Source organism: Chrysochloris asiatica, unplaced genomic scaffold, assembly GCF_000296735.1.
Source record: "Chrysochloris asiatica unplaced genomic scaffold, ChrAsi1.0 scaffold00034, whole genome shotgun sequence".
Lineage (NCBI taxonomy): Eukaryota > Metazoa > Chordata > Mammalia > Afrosoricida > Chrysochloridae > Chrysochloris > Chrysochloris asiatica.
This window is the reverse complement of record NW_006408552.1, coordinates 14,878,647-14,898,260: the sequence shown is the minus strand read 5'-3', so window position 1 is coordinate 14,898,260 and position 19,614 is coordinate 14,878,647. Positions and strand designations below refer to the sequence as shown.

The 19,614-nt window shown below is 48.9% G+C and overlaps 1 protein-coding gene across 1 annotated transcript in view; it reads right to left on the bottom strand.

Annotated features, from left to right (window-relative positions):
• The window catches only part of FBXL18 (F-box and leucine-rich repeat protein 18), a 42,883-nt gene that overhangs the window by 5,577 nt on the left and 17,692 nt on the right, over window positions 1–19,614 (bottom strand). The window contains exon 4 of the mRNA XM_006859775.1: window positions 17,070–17,288. Within this exon, the coding sequence (XP_006859837.1) occupies window positions 17,070–17,288 (219 nt within the window). The remainder of the gene's footprint in view (window positions 1–17,069; window positions 17,289–19,614) is intronic.

Here is a 19,614-nt window from a genome sequence, read left to right as displayed (position 1 = left end):
AGACCCGTCTGCATTTCACTGCATCAGCCCCGCCTAGACAGATTGAATACTACTACTCACTGGAGATTCTACCTTCCTCCAGGCCCTCTGGATCTAGGTTCCCTCTTGAAAGCTTGTAAGCCAGTCCAGGTTCTTTTGAGGCTCCCTGTGTCATTCAATATTTTGCTATAGAATCCTTCAATACTACAACCGGAAGATAACATGAGATCCTGCTGGAGTAGGGAGGGTCCTAAGCCAACATGACTAGGATCCTTATAAAAGAAGAGGAGACACACAGAGGCAGGGAGACTCCATGCATCTTACTACCACAAGCTAAGAACACCTAGGCTACCCGAAGCTAGGAGAGAGACAAGAACAGTCTCCCTGAATGAACACACTGACACCCTGGTCACAGACTCCCCGCCTCTGGAACTGCAAGAGAATGAACTTCTGTTTTTATGAGCCGCCCAATTTGTGGGTACTATGGTATGGCAGGCCAAGGAAACAAACTAGCGATCCCATTTCCAGGAATATATCCTATAAAAACACCCGCCTGGGGCACTCGTGTGAGGACATTCTTTGCAGCACTGATTTTAATAGCAACATTAGAGATAACCAAAACATCCACCAACGGGGTTCTGGTTTAATAAATGACTGTCCCGTCAGCTAGCAGATGCAGGGCTCTGTGCTAATACTGAACACAGGACAGATGCAGACCAGCTTGAGTTGGGCAGCCCAGTCTCTAATGTCAGGTTAAGAACATGGGGAAGGAGACATATGCAGGTGATTCCAGTCCCCCAGACCATCGGGGAGGAGGTATAAGAAACTGGTAATAGCAGTTGCCCCTGGAAGGGAGAAGAATTTACTTTTTGAGAATGTTTTACCCTATTTGTGCCTTGGTTTTCTAGCGCTGCTGTAACAAATTCCACAGGTACGGGTGGCTCTAAGGAACAATTCTATTCTCTCACTGTTTAGGAGGTCAGAAGTCCAAGTTCAGGGTACAAGCTCTAGGGGAAAGTTTTCTCTTTGTCTGTTGGGTAATTTTCATGTGTCTTTCCCTTTCTCTACTTGCTAAAACTCACACCACTGAGTCGACTCTGACTCATACCAACCCTACAGGACAGAGCAGAAATGCTTCGTGGGATTTCCTAGACTATGAATCTTTAAGGAAGCCGACAGCCTCAGCTTTCTCCCTTGGAGTAGTTGCTGGGCTTCAACTGCTGACCTTTCTGTTAGCAGTCCAGTGCTTAACCCATGTGCCACCAGGACTCCTTCTCTGCTGTTGTGAAGTGCCTTTGAGTGGGTTCCAATTCATAAGCAACCCTGTATAGGGTTTCTGAGGACTGGCTGGTGGGTTTGAACCACCAACCTTACGATTCAAATCTACCTTGTGGTCCAGTGCTTATCCTACAGCACCACACCAGATTCTTAAGACAGGCATAGGACAGCGGATTTATAACACTTATTTTGGAAGCAGCAGTCAAAAAATCAAGCAACTACTGCATTAGGCCAATCTGCTGCATAAGGCCTCTTCAAAGTACTGAAAGGTAAAGATGTCAGTTTGAGGACTAGGGTGGGCCTGATCCAAGACATGGTACTTTCAATCGCCTCCTATGCTTGTGAAAGTTGGACAATGAATAAAGAAGATGGTAGAAGAATCTATGCACTTGAGTTATGGTTTTGGAGAAGAGTATTAAAGACACCATGGACAGCCAGAAGAACAAACAAATCTGTGTCGGAAGAAGCAGAGTGAGAATGCTCCTTAGAAAGAGAGATGGTGAGACTTCATCTCTCATACTTCAGACATACTATCAGGAGGGACCAGTCCCTGAAGAAGGACATCATGAGAGGTAAAGTGCAGGGTCAGGGGTCCTGCTGTCATAAGCACTGGACCACAAGGTCTGCGGTTCAAACTCACCAGCCGCTCCTCGGAAACCCTATACAGGGTTGCTATGAGCCAGAACCGACTTGATGGTACTTAACAACAGCAAAGTTTAGGTTCAGGGAAAAAGAGGAAGACCAGCCCCCCACACAAGGAGATGGACTGGCACAGTGGCAGAAGCAATGGGGACAGGACGGGCATCCCAGGTGGGGGTGGCAGACTGGCCAGGAGTCCTACCCAGAGCTGCGGTGAACCCAAGGCCACTTGTGGTGGGTTCGCACTGCTTCATCAACAAGGGAAAAGGGAAGTAATAGAGCACCCCTTCTACGTTTTAAATCCACTCTCCTTTCAGAAGCACTGAGTTGCCCAGACTTAAACACCAGGCGACGGTGGTCTGCAACGTCACAAGCGCCTACAGAGTCTACAGCACAGACGCAGACCATGACCTTGGAGCTTGACTGAGCAGGGGGCCTTGGACCTCCCTGGTGGAGGACCCTGGAGCCCCTGGCCCCAGATGCTCAGGAAGCTGCTCCCCCATAGGAGGCAAACCCGGAATGTGGAGATTCGTCTGTACTGTGCTCAGACCCGACCCAGGAGGGGGCTGTGAGGGCGTCCTGTCTGTCTGGTCTCACCAGCTCACATTCCTCACCAGCAGGAGACCTTGCCAAGGAACACACCCCTGGGCCCCTTGCGCTTGCTGGAGGGAAGGAATTTCCAGCTGGGCCTCAGGGACAAGCAGAGCGCGTGACCCATGCCTTGGAATGTGAGGCCTGAGTTACAGCAGCCAACAGGGCGCTGCAGGACCGGCCCCCCAGCAGGAATCCCTGGGTGTCCTGGAGGAAGAAGGCTGGCGGTTCCATAAGGAGCTCCCAGAGGCCCACGTCCACAGCCCTGAGGGGTACAGCCACCTGGGAGTGCTCTCTGTCCCTGCTGGCTGCGCCTCAATGGCTCAGCTACAGAATAGGGGATCAACAACAATATTCTAGAAGCAAGAAGTAGCTTGGCAAAATACAGACGAGAGGGCTGGGGCGCAGAGGTGGGAGCCTGTCCAGGAGCTCAGAGGCCTCCTCAGAGACCTGGCTGCAGGCTGCGGCATCTGCTTACCCACGCCCTGTCCACCTGTCTGGCCAGGCACTGTGGGAGCCCCAGTTGTCTTCCTTAGAGTCTGGCCTCTGTCTCCCTCACTGCTGATTCTCCTATTCAGATGGCATCCTGGATTCCTGTGGGGGACCACATGGCACCCAGAGCCTGCTCCACCATTTACATGCAGCCAGACCTTGGGGATCCCCAAATTCTCTCTTGACCTGGGTTTCTCACTGTAACATAGGGGCGGCACCCGGAGGTGGGGCAGAAACAGGGCGCTTAGCATAGGCGACAGCTGCGTCAGGACACAGGCAGGAGGAAGAGGCTCACATTTTGTCACAGACCCAGAAGTGAGGCTACGGGAGCTGACGGTGAAAGTGGGGTCAGGAACAGAGCTGTGGCCTGGTCGCGAACAGGGACGTGTTCTCAGGAGCTGGAGGGCAAGGCTGGTCTGACCTCATGGGGCATCACAGAGACATCAAAGAGAACCTGAGTGTGGCACACAGGCCCACAGAGGTCTGTCTGGTAGGACAGTACCAGGAATGGGGTGTCAAATGTAGGCTGGGAGAGCCCTGGAATTCCTGCCAGGGACATCCTCTCAGTCCAGGGCAGGTTGGGAAGTCAGCAGCAGAGGGGACAGATGAGAGGGTTGCCCTGAGGCTGACGGCATATGGGATGAGGGGGCTCCAGACCCCTCCAAGTCGAGGCCCATGTCTGTCAGCACTAATGGGCCAGGAGGCTGTGTTGGCTCAGCCCAGGACAGGATGATTCAGGGGGTTCTGGGAAAGGCAGGAAGTGAAGTAGACAGGGGGAGGGGCTGGCTTTGCTGGCTGTGGCCACTCGGCATTACGGAGACCAGGACTGAGCGGGGTGGTAGTCCCAGGCACAAGCATTGGAGAAAGACAGACAAGAAACACCACACCTGCAGGTCCTCAGTAGGGGTCCCTGATTATTATGGCCTTTCCCTAAACTCTCAACCCAGACCTGGCACTAGGGCCGCTGGACCTGGCCAAAGAGGGGGAAAGTCGGCGGATTGCTAAGGGGAGACTGACCGCTATGAAACGCCTCTGAGAAAGTGAGCTCGAGACCCTGAGAGGACAATTAGACAAGGACCATTGTCCAAGGTTCTACGAAGGACAAGCCATCACCCACTCTCACACTGGACAAGTGACATGAGGCACTTGTCTCAACCCATGGGCCTGTACAACACAAACTGCTGGCCCCTGGTGGCATGAGGGTTAAGCACTCAGCTACTTACCAAAAGGATGGTGGTTCAAAACCGCCCAGCAGCTCAAGGGACAAAGCCCTGGAGATCTGCTCCCGTAAAGAGGAGAACTTAGAAATCTATGGGGCAGGCCTACTCTGTCTGTCATGTGAGGTCATCAGGAATCAAAATCAAATCATGGCCCCCAACAACAAGAGCACACACTAGAGGTGTGAGTTAACACATTCTTACAGATCTATGCTGGCTTGTCCGCTGTAGCAAACATACCATAGGAACATTCATAAGAGAAGTAACCATCACTGTGTAGGGGACCATATGCTATTTTCTGCATAGTTGTCCTGCAAACCTAAAACCGCTCTGAAAAATACATCGATTCTGACTCAGGGCCACCCTGCCGGGCAGAGTGGAACAATCCCCTAGGGTTTCTTGCCTAGGGTTTCTGAGGCTGTCTTCTCTACAGAAGCTGATGTCACATCTTCCTCCCTCAGAGCAGCTGATGGATTAGAACCACTGATATTTATGTTAAGTGTCGAGTGCTTTAACCACCATGCCCCCAGCACTCCTTGCTCCAGCCAGCTTTTAAATCCCCAAACAGTCTGTTGTTACTGGCTGCTGTCCACCACATGACAGGCTCACACCACCCATAGGGCTTCCAAGGCGGTCATCTTTATGGAAGTAGGCAGCCACATCTTTCTCCCAAAGAGTGGCAGCTGGAGGATTTGAACTGCTGACCTCTCTGATAGCAGCCGAGTACTTAAGTATTGCAGAACCAGGGCTCTTTCTCAAAATGGAAACCTATTAAGAAAAGGAATGGAAACACAGGGCTCTGTCTTCACAGTATCTCCAGCCATGATGACTACTCCCCAGGCAGGTTACATGCTAACAGTGGAGGAAACTGAGGCAACCGCTTAGCTGGCCCTTCCTGGGGCCTGCAGGGATCAACACTGTAGATCCCCACCAAGCCCATCCAGGGCACAGCCAGAGGAAGAAGTAACGGCCGATAACACCCACCTCAGAGTCAGATGGCACCCAAGGGACAGGTGAGTGGGAGAAGTTGCCGACCACCGGGCGGAGCCTGCGTGCCACCTCAAAGGAGACGAATGGCCCATCCCTGAACAACAGTAGGGGGTGAGGAGGAGCACCAGAGACAGGTGACACTAAATGCCAGCTCTCTCCTTCCATGTCACTTGCCACACAAGGTAGAGCTGGTGAAGCCAGGCTGGAGGCAAAGGTGAACTGAAAGGAGGGCTGCTGACATGAACCACAGCACCACCTACTGGAGGACCTGCAGAGATGCAGCGAGCACCAGGGTAGGGCAGGCTTGGGGAGCCTCCCAGCTGTGGGCAGGAAGAGGCGGGGACACTGGGGGGAGACACTGCCCCTTCAATTACTCTGTTCACCACTGAGCCTCAGGTTCTCCATTTCTAAACTGGGGTAATAGTATTTTCACTGTTTTTTTTTTTTTTTGTTTAAACAACAGACATAATGCCCAATGTCAGGCACAGAAAGCTTCTAGAAGCAGGAATCAGCCCAGTCCCCAAGCCCCCAGGGACACCCAGATAGGGGTGCTCTTGGAAAACAGCAGGGAATTAGCACTGCTGGCCAGGAGGGTGTTCAGTGTCACTGACACGCTAGGGGACATGAGCGGGAGGGGGGGTGTGCTGCTGCTATGAGAGGCCAGGTGTGGGGACAGAGGAGAAGGTATAGCATACACGCAGGAAACCACTTAAGCCAGGCCAGCCTGAGCCTGTCCTCAAATATCAGATAACCAATTCTATGCAGGCATCGCCCTGGAACCTGTACAGAGGGTGGGGTGGGCACAGGCTGGAGAGGGGCCAGGCCTAGACTTGGTGGTCCAAAAATGCCAAGGGTGAAGGAGCTGCCACACACCAGCCTCACAGACCAGTGTGAGCAGCTGACAGATAACAGCGCCTGGACCTCATTGAAGAGCCGGTTCCACCAGGTTTTCAGTGGCTCTTTGGAAATAGATTACCAGGCCTTTCTTCTGAAGGGCCCCAGGGTAGACTTGAACCCCAAGTTTTTGGTGACTAGTTAGCCGAAATGTGCTGTTTGTACTACCCAGAGACCCCATGCATCTAAACAAGGGTGGTTTTCAGGGGTTAGAGGAGCCATCACCAACCCAGGAGGAGGCCAAGGCAGTGAGCTGCCAGCTGGAAGCGGTGTGAACGGAGAGTGTAAGCAAGGAACATGCCTAGGATAATAATACATAAAGCAACATCCAGAGCTGGCCTCCAGTGTAGAGTCCAGTGGAGCAGCCTGCCACGCTGTGCTCACAGGGCTGCTGAGGGCCTGCCCTCAGTGCTGCCCTGACACAAAAACAGCTCTTTCAGAGCGCCTGGTGGCCGTGGGTGCTCTCTTCTAGAGAAGGCCGGTATGCGCACACAGGCACACATGTGGTGTAAGCGCAGGGACACCCACGGCATGCTCACACACTGATACACATGGCACGTGCAGACACACACGGTTTGAGCACAGATACACATACACACACGGGATGAGCGCAGGTACATGCACACGCACACGAACACACAGGGTATGAGCATAGGTACACATATACACACAGTGTGAGAACAGGTACACCCACGGCAAGCACACACACATGGTGTGAGCACAGGCATACACAGTGCAAACACACGGTGTGAGCACAGGTACAAGCACGGCACATATACACACGGGTGAGCACAGGTGTACCTAGGGCACACACTCAGGCACACACACCGCCCTCCCCCACCCCGCCCCAACCTCTCTAATTGAGCCGCTCAGGGCTGGGAACTGACCTCATCCAGCATAGACACTGAGGAAGGTCAGCCCAGTTACCTGACCACCGCCTCCCCGAAGCTGGAGCCCCAGCAAGTGGAGACTTAGGACAAACTGACAGGGGTGTTCCAACAGCTAGAAGGGCAGAGCAGAACAGGGGTCCTCATCTGCCGCACCCCAGAAAATCACCCTTGACCTTCTGCTCTGGCCGTCAGACAGAAGCAGAGCACGCACAGAAGCAGAGAATGAGCGAGGTCGCAGGTGCTGGGCGGAGCCATTAACCACTCTGGAGGCCAGCTCTCAAATCAGCTACCATCAACCCCAAGCCCACCTGCTAAGCCTTTGACAGCCAGTAGCCACCATCCCTTTGAATAATGGGGCTGGTGAGAAATAGCAAAGAGCCATGGACGACCAGAGAATGAAAAAAACCTGTATTGGAAAAAAGTCCAGAGAGAAATGCTCCCTAGAAGTAAGAATGGCGAGACTTCACCTCTCATACCTTGGATGTGTTGTCAGGAAGGACCACTCCCCGGAGGAGGACCATCAAGCTTAGTAAAGTGGAGGGGCAGCAAAGAAGACCACTCTCAACAAAATGAACTGTGGTTACGATGGGTTTAAATGCCACAATGATTGTGAGGACCCTAGAGTGTTTTGCTCTGTTGTACAAGAGGTTGCTATGAGTTGGAACTGACTCTTGAACGTGCCAGTTTGCGATACTGTGGTGACTTGTGTGTTGCTGTGATGCAGGAAACTATGCCACCAGTATTTCAAATACCAACAGCAGCGTCACCCATGGTGGACAGGTTTCCAGACAGACTAGGAAGAAAAGCCTGGAACTAAACTTTGGAAAATCAGCCAATGAAAATCCTACGGATCACACAGCGTATTATCCAATTCCATGCTGGAAGATGAGTCTCTAGGTTGGAAGGCACCCAAAATACCAGCGGGAACAACAACGGGCTCAAATCAAACAACAGCCGTAAGGATGGTACAGACACCAGGCTGTTAGAGGAGGAGGTTTCAGATTAAGTTCATGGGGAAATGCTGTGATCTGTTAGTTCCATTTTCCCACAAACTCTCTGAAACCTCCTTGTCCATAAAGTCACCATGAGTAGGAGCCAACTCAGTGACAACTGACAGGACAGAGGTGAGTGTCATGTTTGTCCCCAGACAGTGTACCCACATAAATAATATAGCGCATATGGCACCTCCAGAAAACAAGGGGTTGCAGGATTTGGGAAACCATGTAATACACTGTTAGTGTACAAATACAGAAATACAGTGAGCAAACACAATCAGTTATTTTGAGACATGGCTTTCTGGGACTGAAGGCGTCACCTCCACCACCCCGACTTCTGGAGTGGTGCCTTGGAAGAAGTCTCAGAAGTGGCAGGTTTCTGCTAGCGTACTCCCTGCACTCATACAGCCTATCTCGGGCCTGGAGAACCTGCGCAGTGACGCCTGGGCACACAGTCAGGAGCAGTCCACTACCCCGAACACCGTGAGCACACCGAATCAGATGCCTTCCTTCAATCTGTGGTCAAACCCGAACTCACCATTTCCTGTGGGATGAACGTCGACAAGGACTGATCAAAGGTGTCTCGACTGATCAGTCTAGTTAACGCACAACGTGGCGTGCAGTTACAGGAAGTCTCTGAACTTTCCGACATACAAGCAGCAAAGTCCAAGTAGCACACACTCAACACAGAGATGCCTGTGGCCCTCACGATACATGACTTGTATTTTGCACACAAACCAAACCAATAAGCTTTGGGAGCTGGTTGTGAAGAAGAGGGCAAATAAATATAAAAGGCAAATCGTAAAAGGATGCTTGGGATGTATGAGAGGGGGTTGTCATTAAGCTCATGAAGCAACAGTGAGCAGAGCAGGAAGGAAAAATGAGAAAAGAATTCACTAGAATCCTCACGGCCTGGCCCACTGAGTCCAAAATCCCCGGTACTGTCTCATAGCCGGTGTGGAACTTATGAACTGAGCAACCCTTTCTCTTGCTCTAAGAAAACCCACCAGAAAAGTTCATGAGGTAGTAAAATAAAATCAGTTATAAAATTTAGTTCTTATTTTAGTAACCAGGGTTGAAATAAATCACCTCGGTTAGTGTGTTTAATTTGAACCATTTTTTTTTTTAAGCTTAAAATGGCCATTATGCATCCAGTTTTCCTCAACTGTCGAGCTGATGCCATGGAGGTTAGTGTCATTTTGTTGTTGTTTTAATGGCCACTCCTAGAAACCAAATTGTAACTCTCTCTAACTTGGAATCCTAGAATGCCATTCCACCACAGATCCGATTTTGAGCTGTAGCCTCAGAGCACCGCCACCTCCCCACCCTCACCCTCAATGCTTTGAGGTGCCTCTCACCGGTCCTCCCAGGTGGCCTTCACATGTTCTCAAACCCCACCCTCACATTTACCAATCTGATTAGTTTTTGACATAACTAAAAAGGCATATTTTTTATGAGTGCTGCCAAATAACACATTTAAGCATTATATCATTATTATATTTTTTATAAAGTGTTCTTTCGCCTTGAGTAATTGCAGAGAACAAGTCTCTCAGCAAGTGATGATTTTAACTAAAAGTTTTTATGTGAAAAATGTCAGGAAAAGAGGCCTATGAGAAAAGTACAACATTCTCCTCATTTCTCCTTGAGGAGAACGTTAAAAAAAATGGCCCCAATGGTCATGGAAGGGAAATTTCCTGAAGTTGCATTATCCACACACAGCTCTTTCCAGCATTTTCCTAAGTGAGGTGCCTCATTGCCACCGTGGCAAAAGTCAAGCATCAGACTGTGTTTTAAAATTTATGAGATGTGCATTGGTGGGCTATCTAGCTGAATAATTTAATCTCTCCCTCCCCAAAGAAGAGGATTTACCAACACAGACAAAGCCTTGGAATAATAACTCGGAGAACATTTCTTTGACCAAAATTCTGCACATGGAAAATCAGAGCTGTTTTGGACATTAACAAACTTGAGCAGTAGTATTGAGGACTTCGAATTTGATCACAGCGGAGGCTGCATTGAAGTTAGAAAGTAATGTTTTTGTTGTAGTTGCAGAAATGAGCATTTTTGTGTACCTTCAAATGACTATTGGGAAAGATTAATATTGTAGCTTGGCAAAATCAGCTATGTAAAAACCAGATGGGGACTCCAACTCTAAAGAACTGGCTTGAGATGTGTAAAGAGCCTGATTTGATGCTCTGTAAATTTTATTAACTAAGACACATGTATGCTATCTGTGTGTGTTTGAATTTTTTGTGTAGAAAAGTAGAAATGTAGCTGTTAACACACATAAGCTATCAACTTGATCAGCACATGTGTAGACATATTGACATTAATGAAAGTGTAAGTTGATTTTTAAATTTTCATTTTATCTGAATCATGATCTGTATTTTAAAAAAATGAGTATAAAAAAAAAAAAAAAAAAAAAAGTTCATGAGGGATCTGAAGAGATGACCACAAACGAGGAAGGGGTAACTGTCACCGTTGTTGTCATATGCTGCCATCACTTGGCACAGGGAGCAAACGACTGTCTGGCCAGGTGCCATTCCCATGCCTGGATGTAGATGGGACTACAGTGATCCATGGGGTTTTCACAGGCTGGTTTCCAAAACTAGATCTCCAGGCCTTTCTTCCTAGTCTGTCTTAGTCTGGAAGCTCCATGGAAAACTAGTCAGCATCACGGCAACATGCAAACCTCTACTGATGGTGGTGGCTTTGCGTAAGAACACCGACCGGGAATTGAACCGGGGTCTCACACAAGGGAGGCAAAAATCCACCCCTGAACTGCTACTGCCTGACCATAAGTGACCAATAAAAATACAAAATGATGCATGTCAGGAAGAGATTAAAAGCAAGTGCAAACAACATTAAGAACGTTTCCACCACGACAGAGAAGACAGAGAAGGGCCTGATCGCCTGACTGCTCCCAGGTGGAAGGAAGTGGGAAAAAAGAACTCTCACACCCACATGGGACAGAACTTGGTAGAACCACTTTGGAGAACAATGTAGCAATTTCTCAAAGCGTCCTGGCAACGCCCCTTCTGGGAATACCTGGGCACAGGAAATCCCCTGTGAGGATATTCAGGCTGAGAGAAGACAAGATGGGGAAAGGTCCAGAAGGCCCATCTACAGGACAGCAGCACAGTGTCAGATGCTATCTGGCTACACCCAGCACCTGGAGGGTGAACCAACATCCACAGACCTCAAGTGAGAACCACAAGTCCTACTTTATCATCCATGCATGTAAGGGGCAAACACACAAAATCAGAATGCGAAAAACTCAGTCACTGGAAACCCGACACACACGGGGGCACCAGTGAGTCAGAACTGACTGAATAGCAACTGGTTTTAACTTAGAACGTGACTTGGGTGAAAGTTTATAGAGCAGGTCAGTTTTCCAGTCAATAATTCAGACACATTTTGTTTCATTTCATTGATTGCCCATCCCACAACAGAGCACCATTCATCCCACTTCCTCCCAGTTTCTCCCATTTCTGTTTCTCCTTGTTTCCTAACCCCTTGGAGCACTGCCCTTGAGTAAGTGCTGCACTTTTGATTTCAAATGGTTGATTATTCTCAGGTGTGCAGACCTCACTACTGCTATTGTTCCTCTTGATGTTGTTGTTAAGTGCTGTTGAGTCGCGTCTCATAGCCACCCTGTGTAGGGTTTCCAAGGAGTGGCTTGGAAGTTTGAAGTGCCAACCTTGCAGTTCAAACCCACCTTGCGGTTCAGTGCTTATCCTACAGCGCCACACCAGAACTCCTGTTCCCCTTACACACCTGTGTATTGTTTGGATGAAAAGGAGGATGAGCTCATTTCTAGACGTGAAGGGTGACTAAGGGCCAGCGTCTCAGGGGTTCTAACAGCCTCTCCCCAACCAGGAAAGCCTGTTCTAGATGACTGGTTTGGTTTTTTTTTTTTTAAGACAGAGGTGAATAATCTAACAATAAGCAAATGTACTCAATTATTTTGAAGCCTCAATTTCTGGGACTACAGGGTTTACCCTCCATCACCTCCCCTAATTTCTGGAATGGTAAATTGGGAGGCCCAGCAGTTAGTGATTGAATTGTGTCTCCAAGAACTATGCACTATAATCCTGGCTCCAATACCTATAAATGTGAGCCTGTCTAGAAATAAGAGGTCCACCCCATGGCTCTACACCAGACACACACCATATGGAAACTGCTGCAAGTTAAGGAACACCCAAAGCCACTGACAAGGAAGGAATCAATGCAGGTGACCCACCGATTCCGACTCTGAGCCTCCAGAACTGTGAGAAAATCGATTTCTGCTCTTTAAAGCCATTGATGTGTGGCGTCTGTGTTCCAGTGACCCTAGCTCACTGAGGAGGTTCTGTCTCTTGGGAATTTGTGTACGTCACAGATTTCAAGAGCAAATCCGTACTGGCAGGTCCTGGGAGTCAAGGGGCTTCACGTCAACTGGTATAGAATGCTCCTTTGTGTCTGTGTTTTTTCAGTTTCTTAAAATAAATGTCAAGAAGAATACAGGACACCATGGCCCTTCCTTGGTCACCCTGCAAGCCTGGAATTCAACTCACCCCTCTGGCTCAACAATTTTGTTGTTGTTATGTGCCGTGGAGTCGGTTCTGACTGATAGCAATCCTGTATAGGGTTTCTGAGGCTGTAAATCTTTACGGGAGCAGAATGCCTCATCTTTCTCCCACAGAGCAGCTGGTAGTTTTGAACTGCTGACTCTGGGGATAACAACCCAATGTGTAACCACTACACTACCAGAGTTCCTTGGCTCAACATGAGAGACAGGCCTATAAGGTGAGCAACCACACCAGCAAAGTACGTACTCCTTTAGAAAATTCAACCATCTGAGACACAAAGGGCAGCATTTTCCCAGGAAGAAAACTCAGAAGGCCAGAAGAGACGGGAGAGGAGGAGGAATGGAAACAGGAAACTCAGGGAGGAAGTGGGAAGAGTGCTGTTACATTGTGGGGAACGCAATCTATGTCACGAAACAAAACGTGTCTGAATGGAAAAAAACAATCTATGCTATAGACTTCGGCTCAAATCAAAATAAAAAGTTTTCAAAGAATGAGTAAGGTCTTTATGAGCAGATGAGGAGGGAGGATTCCCAGGAGAGATTAGTAATTGAAAAAGAGGAGGTAAGAGAATGCACATGTACCAGCTCATTTGTGCAACAGAAATACAGAAAGGGAAATCTAGACGCTGGTAATCAATGAGGGTAGGTGGGAAGGGAAGGGGAGAAGGGACAGGGTAGACGTTTGTCTGACTGCCCTCTTCTACAGCTCAGACTCTTACAACCATAGTTGTTATAGTTAAGTGCCATAAAGTCTGTTCCAACCCATAGGGACCATGTGTAGGGTTTCCAAAGAGTGCCTGGTGAGCTTGAAGCGCCAACCTTGCAGTCCAGCGCATTAACCCACAGCGCCACACTAGGACTCCATACAACTATAGTGAGGCGTCAGATACCAAAAATAAATGCATAAAATTGTCCGAGATGTGGAGTGAAAACAGATGTGGATAGTGGTGGTGGTGGTGATATGCCGTGGAGTTGGTTCCGACTCATAGCAACCCTATACAGGGTTTCCGAGGCTATACATTTTTATGGGAGCAGAAAGTCTCATCTTTCTCCTACAGAACAGCTGGTAGTTTTGAACTGCTGACCTTGCGATTCGCAGCCCGACTCGTAACCATTACAGTAGCAGAGCTCCTACAGGGAATATTAAGCAGTAACAAATGGACCTAAGTGCATCACAGGTGCACCCTAAAGGAGGTGGGGGAGAAAAAAATGCTCATATGTGTGAGAGTTAAGGTTCTGTGTCAGCGTGGATGGACCAGGATTCTCAGTGGTGTGGTGTGGTAGCTGAAATACAGTCATCCTCATGATGATATCAACTATGATGCAATTATCCCATGATGAGATCTACTATGAGCAATTAATCAGCTGAAAGGAAGTTTCCTCAGGGGTGTGGCCTGCAACACCTTTTATCTTACAAGACATACAAGAAGAGAGCCATGAGCAGAAAAGGAGGGACCTACTGCCCTCAAGAAGGAAGATCTAGGAGTGGAGGGTGTCCTTTGGACCTGGGGTCCCTGCACGGGGAAGCTCCTCGGCCCAGGGAGACTGATGCCAAGACACACGGAGCTCTCCAGGGAATGATAGGGCTACAGGTGCTGACCGGAGACAAGGACCTTTCTCCAGATCCCAACGCTCTGCATTTGGACTTCTGCCTCCTAAACTGCGAGACAATAAGCTTCTTTTTGTTAAAGCCAGCACTCACGGTGTTTCTGTTTTAGCAGCACTAGAGAACAAAGACATCAGGTAAGTCTGACAAACAGTATTTTGACTGGATACCATGAGGCCAAAACCAAGAAAACTCTACTGAAGTATTAGACCCTAACCAGTAAATGTGCTTCTCATGGGGTAATAGGTCAGCAGCTCTGAGATGGAGCTACGTGCACACTCTGATTGGACAAATATGTAAATGTACTGTGGGTGCCGAGAGCCCGGTGCCTCACTGTAACGGGAAGGAAAGGAGGAAGAAAGGGTGCAAAGAGGAAAGCCTGCAGTGTGGAGCAGGAATCAGTAGGAACTCGCTGCTCTTGGTCCAGATACAAGTAGGCAGCTCTAGAAATAGAGATGTGCTGCCTGTCAGCTCTTGGAAGGCCTAGGAGGACTGACACCCCAGGAATACCAGGTACACCCAGCACCCAGCACCCAGGTCTTGGGCTACACAGACACATGCCTCAGCTCTGGGAGGGCCTAGGAGGATTGACACCCCAGGAACACCAAGCACACCCAACACCCAGCTCATGGTTTCTAAATACTCTTCTCCAATAACAGGAACCAGGGCTCCTTAGAGAACTAACTGGTCGATCCCAGGGCAGGGGCTGGGGCAGGGAAAAGACCAGATGAGCATTGAGTGGGGACAGGAGTAGTATGCGAAAAAGCACAAAATTCAACCTGAACACAGACCCAGTGGCCAAGTGGGGAATAACTGAAGCATCTAATGAGCAGTGGACACTAAGGCAGTCAGTCAATCATGAGAATTCATAGTGGTCACCGGGGACAGGTGGGTGGGAAATGAGACGAGCCTGCTTAAGAGGCGCTGAGTTCCTGGTGGGAAAAACTAGGACCAGATTGCAGCGATGGCTGCACAACACAGGGAACGTTGTTTAAGACACAGAACTCGACACGTGCAAACGATGAAACTGGCAAATGTTTTGCTATATGTCATTCACCACAGTGCAAATAATAGACAGAGAAAGAAGCGATGGGCAGAAGGTAGTAAGGTTGGACTGGACTACAACTGTGGAGGGAAATTCGTATCCACACATTCATACTGACACAAGCAAATAGCGGAATAAATTAACCAGTGGGAAAAGGACCTTTCTCACAGAAGATTGCAATTCACAAAAGCAGAAGGAGCAAAACCCAAAAAACCAAACTCCCAGGCATCACCACAGTCCTATAGGACAGAGTAGAACTGCCCCATAGGTTTTCCAAGGTTGGAAATCTTTATGGAAGCAACTGGCTGGAGAGCTTGAACCACTGACCTTTCAATTGGCAACCCACTGCTTAACCTACTGCGCCACAGGGGTAGCTGCTAGCATTAGCCGGAGAAAGTGTGATGGGACATGGGAGTGATCCGCAGAGTCCCAAAGTATCTCTCCCCAAAGTATACTGATGGATTAGAAAGGAAACAGCAGTACCTTTACTGGGGAGACAGCTGGAAGCCACTGCGGAAACCAAGCCAAACACCGGATCAAGGTCGACATCTCCAGTAATAAAACACAAGGTCACGTACTCCTGCTAGAATGCACTGAGATTCGGACAGAAATGCATTATCTCAAGAGAATCAGGAGAACACACTAGATGCATCCAAACCGAGGCTTTAAAAGTGTCGGGGCCGTGACAGCCAAGGAGAGACAGAGAGTGACACAAGCAGAGGGTTGATGAGACGTCACAACTGAACAACTGAACCAGGGTGAGGGAAAGGACTTGCCGTGGACTGAATTGCGCTCCCCCAAAATATGTGTCCGCTTGGCTGGGCAGTGATTCTCAACGGTTGACAGTTATATAATGTGATGTGACCTTGATGTGATCTGACGCAATAGCCAGTAAGAGCATTAAGGGATCCGAAGGACCTGCTACCACCAAGAACGAGCTTGGAGTGCATCCTTTGGCCCTTGGATCCAGAGGAAGACTGATGCCAAGACATACAGAGGACTCCGACGAGCCTTGGACCTACAGATGCTAAAAGGAGACAAGGACCTTTCTCCAGACTTGTGCTCTGAGTTCGGACTTCTAGCCTACACTGAGAGGATAACTTTGTTTGTTAAAGGCACCTCTGATGGTATTTCTGTTAGAGCAGCACTAGAGAATGAAGATGGGGCATTAGTGAGAAAACCAGCGCCAGTCAAAGGGCAGTGGATCAGTCCTTAGTACAGTTTTGTTGAACACGTTTTGGTAACTGTACTGTGGTTAATACCCAGTGCTAATATTAGGGGAAGCTGGGTTAAGGGTAAGGAGTCCTGGTGCTACAGTGGGTTAAGTGCTGGGCTGTGAACCAAAAGGGCAGTGTTTCAAACCCACTTTGGGAGAAAGATGTGGCAGTCTGCTTCTATAAGAACCACAGTCTCAGAAACCCTACAGAGCAGCTCCTATAGGGTCGCTACAGTCAGAATCCACTATACAGCAGTGGTTTTAAGGGGATTTGGGAATTCTGAGTTATTTCTTTTTGAAACTTTTCTAAGACTATCATTATTTCAAAACCAAGTTTTAAAAAAGAGAGAGACCTAATTGCTGTGTGCTCTCCATAGAGGAGTGTTTCTGCCCAAATGTGGACAAGCACAGAATATTCTTGCACCTCAGGGGTAGGCTCCAGCTACCCAGAAGGTTAGCACCATGGTGGAGAAGGCCTGGGCCAATGAGATGCTCATGGATGGGGAGACCCAGGCCTTGTTCTTATCCCAGCAAAGAGCTAGTCTCTGTCTATTCTGTTTCTGAATTCTGTCACCCAAATCTGGGCACGTACATCAGTCCTATCAGCAGCGGTCGTGTAGCCATGCTTGTGACAAGGACAAACAGGTGACGTCCTCTCCCCACTCACCTCCGAAGCAGGGACTGCTGCAGGCTCTTGCAGGTGGCCAGGGACTCCCCGGTGAACATGTGGCACACGACAAGGTGCAGGCAGCGGCCCATGAAGGCCAGCACGGCATCAGGCTGCAGTGTGCCGCTGCGGGAGACCAGACACAGGCGCTGCAGGCAGGAACACTGGCTCAGCGCCTGGAAGAACTGCGCGTTGGCGCTGAAGTAGGGCTGCTCAAGCCTGCGGGGATAGAGGGACAGAGTGAAAGGATGGATGGATGGACAGAATGAATATGAGGGAAGCCACCCAGATGCCCCCACATCTGCAGTCACTCCCACCCTCTCCCCACTTGGGGATCCTGAGCTGGGGGAGAGAATGTGGGCATGAAGCTACAGACCCAGCTGAGGGTCCTTGGCTTGTGTTGGTCCTGCCACCCACTCAGTGCACCCGCCTGATGAGGCCTCTGGCAGCCCCAGCCCTTCTAAAACATAGACACACTGTAAGAGGGACTAGGGGAAATGCAAAACGAATTTCAAATTCTCATAGAACTTTCTGGAGTCGTTGACACTAGACAGAACCATGGAACTATTGTCCTGAAAAACTACAGGCCTGGACTCCAGCCAGGGCAGAAAGGTGGGGATGGTCAAATGGGTGAGCAGTCAAGTGGGCCAGGCTCAGGACTTACAACCTCAGGTTCTAGAAAGGTGGGTGGGAGGAGGCAAGACTACAGAGCAGCAAACACTGACACCTCCTGGAAGAGTCTGACCTCAGCTATGAAGACAGATGATAGGGAGGTGGGGGAGGGGGGGGGACCTGGCAGGGAAGTGTCAGGGTTCCTCCTGCAGGATTCCGTTCACTCAGACAGGTGCAGTGAAGATGGGGGGAACACAGTGCTTGAGTGGGCTTAGAAGAAATATACAGAGGGTGAGGCTGCTGGCTAGAAGCATGGTGCCGGACACTGAAGAGCACACCGAGGCTGTGAAAGGTGCAGGCTGCAGGTGTATGAGCTCACTGGGGCTGAGAGTCGCAGATGGGAGACACACAGAAAAGGCTTGCCCCAGGCTTTCTGCTGAAGCTCCAAACACGATCTTATTTGGGAAAAGGGTCTTGGCAGGTGTAATTCAATAAAGATGCGGTCAGGTTGGAGTGGGGTGGTGCTCCCGCCCAAAGACTAGCAGGTGTTCCTTAAGAGGAGATCAACAAAGATTCTATATAAGAATCTTGATCAAAGGGGTGGGGGGATGTAGAAGAGAACTTCCAACTTCTTGAACAATCCAGACTTCTGGATTTATGGAGCCTGGGTGAACCGCTGACACTATTGTACTGAGATCATCTTTAAAAATTAAACCAAAACTATCCTTTGAAGGCTTCTTTGAACCAAAAGTACATATGTATCAAGTAAGACTGCTTTGAGTTCTGTGCTCCTTGAAAGAATTATCTGTTGTTGTTGTTGTTGTTATGTGCCGTGGAGTAGGTTCCGACTCATAGTGACCTTGAACAGGGTTTCCGAGGCTGTTAATCTGACTCATAGTGACCCTGAACAGGGTTTCCGAGGCTGTTAATCTGACTCATAGTGACCCTGAACAGGGTTTCCAAGGCTGTTAATCTTTACGGGAGCAGAACGCCTCAGCTTTCTCCCGCGGAGCAGCTGGTAGTTTCGAACTACTGACCTTGCGGTTCACAGCCCGATTCGTAACCACTACGCTACCAGAGCTACATGAGCTCCAATTCACAGCAGCAACTGGGAAGGGAAGACTGAAGTGGGTGTAAGCTGGGGCAATGGAGCTGTGTGAAACATTGTGGAGAATGATAGCCTGACTTGAAGACTGGAACCCATTTCATGGAACTTTACATGCAGAAACTGTTGAAAGGGTATGTCTCTGTGAACACTTTCACCAAAATAACAATGATACTACTAATAATAATGAATTAAAATGGGACAAACAAGAAGCAACAAAACAGAAATACAGACAGGAAGAAGGCGATGAGAAGAATGAATTCATGGAATGAGTTTCATCCTTCAAGAAACAGTGGGGAGGAATTCAGATAGACTAGCAGAGACCAGACCCCAGTTAAAGAGGGCAGTGGCTGTGTGACACTCTAAGATGCCTGCGTTAAGGGCAGCCCAGAGAACCATCCAGAGGCATTTCTACTATTGAGCTGAGTTTTGAGAGGCTCATTTGTTCTCCTGAAAAAGCCTGAACACATCACAGGCAGACCTCAGCTTATCAGGCTTTATTTACTGCGCTTCACAGAGACAATGTCATTTTCGTTATTTTGTTGTTGTTTTTTTACAAATGGGAGGATTGTGGCAGCCTTCCATCAAGCATCTCTTATCAACAATGCTTTTCCAAGCAGCATGCTCACTTCGTGTCTGTGTCCCCTGTTGGTCATTCTCACAATATTTCATGCTTTTTCCTCATGCTGTGGCACACTACATAGATGGCAGTCTATTGCCAACCTCTTTTTTATCTGTACTGGGGAAACCATAAAACGTGTGTGTCTCACAATCAATAAATACAAGGTATGCCTCTACTAATGTCTATCTTTTAAAAAGATCTTTAAA